Source organism: Mandrillus leucophaeus, unplaced genomic scaffold (genome assembly GCF_000951045.1).
Source record: "Mandrillus leucophaeus isolate KB7577 unplaced genomic scaffold, Mleu.le_1.0 Scaffold13, whole genome shotgun sequence".
NCBI classification, from domain to species: Eukaryota; Metazoa; Chordata; class Mammalia; order Primates; family Cercopithecidae; genus Mandrillus; species Mandrillus leucophaeus.
Genome location: NW_012101254.1, coordinates 6403937 through 6414965, shown reverse-complemented (window position 1 = coordinate 6414965; position 11029 = coordinate 6403937). Strand labels below are relative to the sequence as shown.

The 11029-nt window shown below is 41.0% G+C and overlaps 1 protein-coding gene across 8 annotated transcripts in view; it reads right to left on the bottom strand.

Annotated features, from left to right (window-relative positions):
• The window catches only part of DTNB (dystrobrevin, beta), a 304675-nt gene extending 295661 nt beyond the window's left edge, over nt 1-9014 (bottom strand). For 7 of the 8 annotated variants that reach the window (XM_011972686.1, XM_011972688.1, XM_011972690.1 and 4 more), the window contains exon 1: nt 8943-9014. In XM_011972686.1, the coding sequence (XP_011828076.1) occupies nt 8943-9009 (67 nt within the window). In that variant the 5' untranslated portion in view covers nt 9010-9014. Of the gene's footprint in view, nt 1-6387; nt 6937-8942 lie in introns of those variants that run through there. The other variant, XM_011972693.1, reaches the window with a different exon arrangement.
• Nucleotides 9015-11029: the final 2015 nt, after the last annotated feature.

Sequence of the window (11029 nt, the reverse complement as noted above, 5' to 3'; positions counted from 1 at the left end):
CGATCTTGGCTCACTGCAAACTCCACCTCCATGGTTCACGCCATTTTCCTGCCTCAGCCTCCCAAGTAGCTGGGACTACAGGCGCCCACCACCACGCCCAGCTAATTTTTTGTATTTTTAATAGAGACGGGGTTTCACCGTGTTAGGCAGGATGGTCGCGATCTCCTGATCTCGTGATCCGCCCGTCTCGGCCTTCCAAAGTGCTGGGATTACAGGCTTGAGCCACCGCGCCCGGCCTATTCCTCTACTTTCTTAATAAACTTGCTTTCACTTTATGGATGCGCCAAGAATTCTTTCTTGCGCGAGATCCAAGAACCCTCTCTCGGGGTCTGGAACGGGACCCCTTTCCTGTAACAAATCCATGGAAGACACAGGAAGTAAATGTATTTTGTTTAAAAAGCAATGCAAATGGGGAGAGGAGGAATGAGGAAGAAAAAAGGAAGAAGGGAGAAGAGATTATAGAGCTAGAAGATGTAAGTGTAATCTAATGTTAAATTGTCTGAAATTTTTCACAACCATTTATGATTGAAAAAATTTTTGGCTGGGTGCGGTAGCTCATGCCTGTAATCCCAGTACTTTGGGAGGCCAAAGCAGCTGAATCACCTGAGGTCAGGAATTCGAGACCAGCCTGGCCAACATGGTGAAATCCCATCTCTACTAAAAATACAAAAATTAGCTGGGCGTGGTGGTGAGCACCTGTAATCCCAGCTACTCGAGAGACAGGATAATCACTTGAACCCTGGAGGCGAAAGCGGAGGCTTCAGTGGGCCAGGATTGTACCATTGCACTCCAGCCTGGGCGACAAAGCAAAATTCTACATCAAAAATAACAAAGTAAGAAGTAAGAAATTTTTCAACAGATTATTAGTCCAAATAACTAACACAAATGATTTCGTTATCTTTTTCTTTGCAGTAAGAATAAAAACCCTGGGGGACAGAGAGGAGGCCAGAGGTCCCATCAGAGAGGAAGATATAAATACAACCAAGACCACTGAACACTGTAAGGATGACTCTCTCAGTGGGTGAACTAGGAAAAAAAGAGAAAGCATCCCACAAAGGGAAATGCTGAGGGCACAAGCCTTTCTCCACCTTGATTTAGATTTACATTTATCTGAATTTAACAAAAATAAGAATAACAGCCAAGTAAAGAAGTGGTAACTAAATGGCCGGACACAGTGGCTCACACTTGTAATCCCAGCACGTTGGGGGGCTGAGGTGAGCAGATCACTTGAGGTCAGGAGTTTGAGACCTGGCTGGCCAACTTAGCAAAACCCCATCTCTATTAGTAATACAAAAATTAGCTGGGTTGTGGTGGTGCACACGTGTGAGAGAATGAGGCACGAGAACTGCTTGAGCTGAGATTGAGATATTGCACTCCAGCCTGGGCGACAGAGCAAGACTCCATTTCAAAAAAAGAAGAAAAAAGAAAAAAAAAGAAAGAAATAACTAAATGGATTAGATTATACAAAATAATAACAAAATCTAATACGTAGGATAAAAAAGATATCTTTTTTCTTTTTTTTAAACAGGGTCTCACTCACCCTGGCATTAGAGTACAGTTTCACAATCTCAGCTCACTGTAACGTTGACTTCCCAGGCTCAGGCAATCCTTCCACCTATCAGCCTCCCAAGTAGCTGGGACTACAAAAACATGCCACCACACCCGGCTAATTTTTGTACTTTTCTAGAGACAGGGTTTCGCCATGTTGCCCAGGCTGGTCTCAAACTTCTAGGCTCAAGCAATCCACCTGCCTCGGCCTCCCAAAGTACTGGAATTACAGGCATGAGCCACTGCGCCTGGCCCTTAAAAAAGATAATACTAAAAATGGTATAAATTTCATTAAGGGGTACCCAAAAATATTCCAATACCCTCATATTTGAAAAAAGTTACAAATATTGATAAGCTATATTTTAATTGATGTCAATATTTCCAGGATAAAGAACAGAAAAACATATAACTCACAACCAAGTAGAGGGAAACAATGGGATGGAAGGAAGAAAGCAAGCTCAGTTCCTCTAGGACGGGGAAAGGAGGAAGAAACACATCAAAAAAAGGACAAAATTGAAGCATAAAATATGATGAATATGTAAACCAAAAATAAAACTCTAAGGCCCCCCAACCATCTGAATGAACTTCCTCCTCAGCCTGGGCTCTTTTACAATTTAACCTGGGAGACTGTTTCAGGCCATGATAGGAAGTTGGGATCATGCCTCACCGTACCTCTCAGGCATTAATAACAACACAGACTTTAAGCCTAATAAGAAACATATTGGCCAAGCACAGTGGCTCATGCTGTAATCCCAGCACTTTGGGAGGCCGAGGCGGATGGATTACCTGAGGTCAGGAATTTGAGACCAGCCTGACCAACATGGTGAAACCCAATCTCTACTAAAAATACAAAAATTAGCCAGGCATAGTGGCAGCCGCCTGTAATCCCAGCTACTTGGGAGGCTGAGACAGGAGAATCGCTTGAAACCAGGAGGTGGAGATTGCAGTGAGCCGAGATCGCGCCATTGCACTCCAGCCTGGGTGACAGAGTGAGACTCCGTCTCAAAAAAAAAAAAAAAAAAGCAAAAAGAAACATATTACAACCTGTTTTCTCTGCAGTCTGCTACCAGGAGGCTTCATCTGTGTGAGAAAACTTTGGTCTCCACAACCTCTTATTGCAATCCAGACATTCCTTTCTATTGATCCCAGGTCTTTGGATAAATTCAACCAATTTTTTACCAGAAAACTTTTAAATCTACCTATAAGCTAGAAGCCCCCGACCCCTTCAAGTTGTTCTGCCTTTCTGGACCAAACCAATATGTTTCTTAAATATGTTTGATTTTAGTCTCATGCCTCCTTAAAATGTATAAAACCAAGCTGCACCCCGACCACCCTGGGAGGTCTCAGGACCTCCCGAGGGCTCTGTCACGGGCCATGGTCACTACATTTAGCTTCAAATAAACCTCTTCAAATATTTTACAGAATTTGACTCTTAAAAGCTAGACAAAATAAACTCTTCAGTGACAAGGCAAAGACTGTCATATTGTTTTTTTAAAAAACATTCTAGCTTATGCTACTTATAAGAGACAAAAACGTAAGAATTAAGAAATTTTTAAAGTAAAAGAATGAAAAGATACATACTGTACTAAGTATGCTAACTGAAAGCAAGCCAGCATTAGCTCTATCAATATGCTACAAAATAGACTTAAATGCATCAAAAGCATTACTAGAAAAAGAGGGTAACTATATAAGGATAAAGGATTCACTTTCCTAGGTAGACATAACATTTTAAAGGTGCATGCATTCAAGAATTAAAGTTTCGAAAGCTAACAAAAGTACAGAGAAAAATTTAACACTCTTGATCAAAGCAGAAATATTTAACATCTTTCAGTGATTAAGATCAAGCAATCAAATCACCAAGGACAAAAAAGATTTTAATGAAATATACAACAAGCTTCATCTAAATAATGCAGAAATCATACACATTATTTTCAAGTACTCATGGAATATTTGGAAAAAACACAAAACATCAATTAACAAATTCAAAGATTCCAGATCTTCCCTCATTTCCTGACCCAAATCCCAATTAAGCTATACAGGTTTTTTTTCACTAAAACATTTACTTTCAAATTTAAAAAGATACTCCAGTCGGGTGTGGTGGCCCACACTTGTAATCCCAGCACTTTGGGAGGCCAAGGTGGGAGGATCGCTTGAGCTTCGGAGCTCAAGACTAGCCTGGGCAACACAGCAATACCCTGTCTCTATCAATCAGTCAATCAACCAACCAACCAATCAATAAAAAGATATTTCTAAGTAATTAATAATAAAAATTAGAGGATATAGAGAACTGATCATGAAAAATAGTAAATATCAGAACACTTGGGATGCAAAAAAACAATCACAGGAAAGTTTATTCTTAAATGCTTACATAAGAAAAAAAAGGCTGAAAACAAATGGCCTTAGTAACCCAACATAAGTTGTTAGAAAAATAACAGAATTGCCTAAATAGGAAGATGAAAATAGCGCAAATGAGGCAGAGAACAAAGATATACAAAGAGGATCAATAAAGCTAAAAGTCAGTCCTTTGCCAATAAAATTGCCAAACTTTAGAAAAGACAAAATAAAATCAGAATCTCTGAGCATTGGAGGTCTGGTATCAAGTACTCTGCACAATCAACTGGAGAACTTTCGCTTTAGCACCAGAGTTGAGGATCACTCTTCTCACCCGTCACCTTTCATTTTTCTTAGGGATTTTATATTATGTAAGAATCATAAACTACCCATTTATTTCTATGGAATATATTCCATTCTTCTGTTAATAAATATTTATCGAGGCACCACCATGATAAACAGATGTGATCCTTATTCTCATGTTGCTTAGAGTCTAAAAGAGAAAATATTAAGCAAAGAAAGAATAAACTAATTTCATTGCTGTTCATAACAGAAAATGTAAAAATACTGTCTAAAAACATAAAGGCTTAAGGACATGATATAAAGTCATAACAGTAAAGGTAACACAAGGTTGAAAAATACAAACTATGTAACAAATCTGCACATGTACCCCCTGAATCTAAACGTTACAATTATTTTTTTCAAAAAGAGCTCCAAAAGGAAATATTCTGAACGCTAAGGTTAAAAAAACATAAAACTATTTAAATCAATAAATTATTACGACTGCTTTTATGCTACAATGGCAGAGTTGAGTAGCTTGACAAAGAACTCATCATACAGCCTGCAAATCCTAAAATATTTACTTTCTGGCTCTTTAAGAAAAAGATGGCTGGCCCCAGCACTGTATGAACAGAGTGAAGAGGAAATACATTCCTCTCAAGGGAAGCAGAGAACATCTGATAAAATCCAATATTCAAGGCTGGGCACAGTGGCTCACGCCTGTAATCCCAGCACTTTGGGAGGCCGAGGCGGGCAGATCACGAGGTCAGGAGATCGAGACCACCCTGGCTAACACGGTGAAACCCCGTCTCTACTAAAAATACAAAAAAATTAGCGGGGCGTGGTGGCGGGCGCCTGTAGTCCCAGCTACTCAGGAGGCTGAGGCAGGAGAATGGTGTGAACCCAGGAGGCGGAGCTTGCAGTGAGCCGAGATCGTACCACTGCACTCCAGCCTGGGCGACAGAGTGACACTCCATCTCAAAAAAAAAAAAAAAAAAAAAAAAATTCAATATTCAGTTATGACTTAAGAAAATAATGATAATGATTCCTGGCAAATTAGGACATATCACTTCCTTCACCTTTATCAGGTTAACCTGTAGCAATCATCACACTTAAAAGTGAAATATTAGAAATAGAGAAATAATAGAAATACTAGAAACATTCCCATGAAAACAAAAAACAAGGCAAGGATGCCCCTGCTATCCTTCCTACTTTTCTTTTTTTTTTTTTGAGTCGGAGTCTCGCTCTGTTGCCCAGGCTAGAGTGCGATGGCGTGATCTCTGTTCACTGCAAGCTCCGCCTCCCGGGTTCACGCCATTCTCCTGCCTCAGCCTCCCAAGTAGCTGGGACTATGGCACCCGCTAGCACGTCCAGGTAATTTTTTTGTATTTTTAGTAGAGACAGGGTTTCACCATGTTAGCCAGGATGGTCTCAAACTCCTGACCTCATGATCTACTCACCTCGGCCTCCCAAAGTGCTGGGATTACAGGCATGAGCCACTGTGCCCAGCCATCCTTCCTACTTTTCAATATAATATCTGCGGCCCTAACCAGTACACTAGGTCAAAAAAAGGGTATAAGGATTACAATTACAAAAGGAAGAGTCCGAATTGTCTTTCTTTAAAAATGGTATAGTTACTGGCCGGGCACGGTAGTTCATACCTGTAATCCCAGCGCTTTGGGAGGTCGAGGTGGGAGGATCACTTGAGCCCAGGAGTTCGCGACCAGCCAGCCTGGGCACCATAGTGTGAACCTATCGCTACAAAAAAACAAGAAAATTAGCCAGGCCTGTTGGCACATGCCTGCAGTCTCAGATACCCAGAAGGTTGAGGCGGGAGGATCAGTTGAGCCTTGGAGATGGAGCCTGCAGTGAGCTGTGATCACACCTTCACACTCCAGCCTGAGCGACAGAGCAAAACACAGTCTCAAAGAAAAAGAAGAAAATGGTACAGTTACCTACCTAAGTAGAAATCTATAACCATTAAGACTAATAAGAGTTGAGAAAGAGTACTAGATTCAAAATTGACATACTAAAATCAACATACTAAATGATACAACTGAATAATGGCTGGAAAAAGGTGATTCTGGCATCCACAGAAAGTAGTTATGCTGGAGTTTCTGGTTGACATTGCTGGAAATGAGGGGGTGGGGTTTCCAGCAGCAGATATTATAGTCACCCATGCAATTCCTCCTGTGAAGAAATAGAGGAGACTCAAGAAGTCACACTCACCAAACGTCTTCCAGACTGACTGTCATCCTTAAGTCAGAGGATAATTCATATGAGGTTTCTGTGTAAGAGTAGTAACATTCACAACGAAGTAAACCCAGTTCTTCGCAGGACTACTTCAGATCTCTACCCCATCACGCCAGCATGCCCATGTGTATTTACTTAAGGCACCCCAGCCTCTTCTTAGTATCAGGAATTACTGTGTCTATGTATTTGGTTTCCTATTTTGTCTGCTTCCCTTTACTTACATGGACATTTCATGAAGTGAGGTCAGGGACTGTGTTTTGTTCTCCTTTGTGGCCCTAGCACCCAGAATAGTGCCTGGAGCATAGTAGATCCTCAATAAATGCACTAAAAGTTGAAGGGAAAAGATGACCCCTATACTGAGTTTTGAAGGGCAGGCAGGAGCAGTGTGCCGGGTGGTGGAGGCAATGGTATTGTGCAAAGGCACAAAGGCATGAAACTATATGATCTGCAGGAAAGTCAATTCAGTATTGCTGGGAAGTAACATGCAAGGCATGTGATGGAAAAATTGGGAACTACTGGGCAGAGCAAAAAAGGGGCCAGAAGGGCCTTGTTCGGCAATCTTAGGAGTGGGGTCCTTCCCATTAAAGTGATGAGAAGCAAGTAAAGGAACGTAAGCAAAGAAGTAGCACAGATTTAGGCCAAGCACAGTGGCTCACACCTGTAATCCCAGCACTTTGGGAGGCCAAGACAGGCGGATCACTTGAGGTCAGGAGTTTGAGACCAGCCCTGCCAACACGGTGAAACCCCGTTTCTACTAAAAATACAAAAATTAGCCAGGCGTGGTGGTGGGTACCTGTAATCCCAGCTACTCAGGAGGCTGAGGCATGAGAATCACTTGAACCCAGGAGGTGGAGGTTGCAGTGAGCCGAGATCGAGCCACTGCACTCCCGCCTGGATGGCTGAGTGAAACTCCTTTTCAAAAAAAAAAAAAGAAGTAGCACAGATGTATATAATTCAATCTGGTAGCTGATCATAGACAGCAGATTTGAGAGGGTCAAGACTGGAAAAAGGGATCAGGAAATTATTGCTTTAGTTCAGAAAAGTACCAACAATTAAAAAAAATTAGTAATAAATACAACCATCCATATTAAGTATGTACTACTCACTTCATACTTACGTATGTGTCAGGCATTGTGCCAAGTGCTTTATTCACATTATCTCATTTAATCTTCACAACAATTCTAAGAAGTCAATGCCATTCCTGCTTTATGGATGAGGAAACAGAGGCCCAGAGAGATTAAGTTAACTTGCCTAAGGTTATTCAGTCAGGAAGTGAGGCAGCCAAGATCCAAACTGAGCAGTCTAACTGCAAAGCTGGACTCAAAGCCGCTGTGGAGTGATGAACAGAATCAGACTCATGTACATAGTAAAATTCAGATGCCTTCTGATTTCTTTGGAGGTAGAAGGTGAGGTGGAGGGAAGTGACTCCAAGGTGTCTGGCTTGGATTACTAGCCATTAGAAGCTCAGAACTACAAAAGTCCTTAATGATCACCCAGTTGGGCTACCTATCCAATGCCGAAATTTCTTCTTTACCACCTCTAACAAATAGTTATCCAGCCTATGACTAACAGGACAACACATGGCTTAGCTGAGTCAAACTCTGCCTACCATTACCAAGCCCCTAAAGATATCAAATAAGTTGGGAGTTGGGTCTTCGGAGACTTTTACCCACTGATTTTCATACTGCGATATGCAGAATTCTAGAATTCTGCAAGGACCTTAGAGGCTATCTCAGGCTGGCCCTTTCTCCCCTCTCCTGCTTCAACCAAGCACTACCAATTTTATAATACTCTTATGTTAAGGGTCCCTGTAAGATTTCCCTGGGAAAAAAACAGTACAGTACTTTTGAAAGGTTTCGTAATCACTGGTCCAGACCAATAACCCCTATTTCATGGCAAAGGAATTTGAGGTCCAGCAAATGCGACCTTGAGTTGGTCAAGGTCACATGGTCATGGTCACATAGACAAGCAGTCACAGAGCAAAACAATCCTGCAAGGATTGGGAACCACCCCACCTCTCTTAGCCACCTTCTTCTCTCTGTTTGAACTGTACAAAACAATGTAATTTTTAACAGAATATTTAAAGTTAAAAATATATCAAAATACACATTCATTCTTTTTAGTTTTCCAATATCTCTAGGTGTTGCCCTAACACTTAGTCCTCTCTGTCTCAGAACTGGTATCTAGTGGAAGGTAATTTATATAATGTATTAATCACCACCTGCAAGCTCACGGTAACAATGGAGTTACAGCAACAGATCTAAATTGACTGGCATGGTACAAAATCACAGGCATTCTAGGTAACATTTCTACCTTATTATTTATGGCCTTGCCTAAGAAAGCAAGTCAATTCTATTAAAATATATGCTTTGGCTTGGGGTCCTTCAACTCCATGATTCTTTTACTCCCATTCTTCCCTCTTTAAAGCTTAAAACTTGTAACTGATTAAAGCTATGACTTGATTTAAAAAAAAAAAAAAAAAACACACACACAAACATTCCTGCACATACGAACAAGGACTCAAGACTCACGCATTTCTATGAACAGCTGCCTCTTCTCTGCCATGGTCTTCCGCTTGTTCCCACTTTCCTCAATCATCCTAGAGACAAAGAAAGATACAGTAAACCACTGTAGAATTTGACAATTCAATCAAGTGCTAATCATTCTATTGTGAAGAGGTACAGGAAACCAAGTTGCAAATGCACATTTTAACAGAGTATCAGTAAAAATAAACTGGAAGCCTGATTCAGAAAAAGATAAACCACTGTCCTTTTATTTGATAGCTTCTAAAATATTGTAAATCAATACTTACATGAGCTCATACAATTGCTTACTGTGCTAAAAATATGGGGCTGTCTTACTTCTAACTTTATTTTCTCTGCAGAGTCCTGGATTAGTTGAAGTAACTTCCCATATCTCTACTGTTTTATATCGATAAACATGTTACTAAATATAATTTAGAAAATAAATATAATGAAAGGCTGTAATAAAGGACATAAGAACAGTTAGCTTATACATAAAATATATATGAATATTCAATTTCATATTAAAGAAATCAGGTATTAATCCCTGATTCCAAATCTCAACTTGAATTGTATCTCCCAGAATTTCCATGTGTTGTGGGAGAGAGGTAACTGAATCATGGGGGCTGGTCTTTCCTGTGCTATTCTCGTGACAGTGAGTAAGTCTCATGAGATCTGATGGGTTTATCAGGGGTTTCCGCTTTTGCTTCTTCCTCATTTTCTCTTGCTGCTGCCATGTAAGAAGTGCCTTTCACCTCCCACCATGATTCTGAGGCCTCCCCAGCCATGTGGCACTGTAAGTTCAATTAAACAGGAAGAAAGAAGAAAGGAGAGAGAGAGAGAGAAAGAGAGAGAGAAAATAAACTCTTTAGAGCTTTCTTTTTTTTTTTTTTTGAGACTGAGTCTCACTCTGTCGCCCAGGCTGGAGTGCAGTGGCGCGATCTCAGCTCGCTGCAACCTCCAACTCCCAGGTTCAAGCAATTCTTGTGCTTCAGCCTCCCGAGTAGCTGGGATTACAGGTACGCGCCACCATGCCTGCCTAATTTTTTTATTTTTAGTAGAGATGGAGTTTCACCATGTTAGCCGGGCTGGTCTCAAACTCCCAGTCTCAAGTGATCCACCCACCTCAGCCTCCCAAAGTGCTGAGATTACAGGTGTGAGCCACTGTGCTCGGCCCTGTTCAGAGCTTTCTTCCAGACTCAGTGACCTGGGACTAGAGTGTGGGAAGAGGGTAGATGTGGTTCGTTCACCTGCCATCTTAGATCTTCCCAATGTGCCTTTCACTCCTTCTCTTGACAACTGCCTTCTGTATCTTTCCTTCACTTTCTTCTACTATAGATCATTTTTCTCCTTTTTTTCCCCTCATTCTTCCACTTGTATCATCCTCCAGCTTAATCACCAAAACCCTATCAGGTAGATATAATGCCCATTTTACAAATGAAGAAACAAACGCTCAGAAAAGACAAATTACTTAATCAAGGATACAGGGACTGATAAGTGGCAGGGCCAAGAGATTCCAAAGCTCATGTTCTTTCCACCACACTTTAAAGCAACATAACCCCCTGCTCACAAAACACATTTCTGAATTACTCTAGGTGAGTTCTGTCATAACACAATCACCTTTAGAGATTGGCCTGGTTCTCAACCAGGGACAATTTTGCCCCCACGGGACATTTAGCAATATCTACAGTCAGTTTGGGTTGTCACAACTGGGAGGGTGCTACTGGCATCTAGTAGACAGAGGTCAGGGACACCGCTCAACATTCTACAATGCACTGGAGAGTATTCCACAACAAAGAATCATCCAGTCCAAAACAGCAATAGTGCTGAGGCTGAGAAACCTTGTGACAGACCATGTAACAGAATTTTAAAAACAGTAAACATTCAAAACCAGCCAGTATTAAATTTAGCTATTTGTTCAGTATGATATTCAACGGCAAAAGAGTTGGCATCCTGAATTCTAACAATAGTTTTCTTTAGCCTTGAAACTCACCTTGTCACTCAATTTCTGCATCTCAAGTTCATCATTTGTCAAATGGACATAAAGGGGATACCTTTTGGAAAGCAATGTGGAGTAACAAAAGAATGCGTGTGGC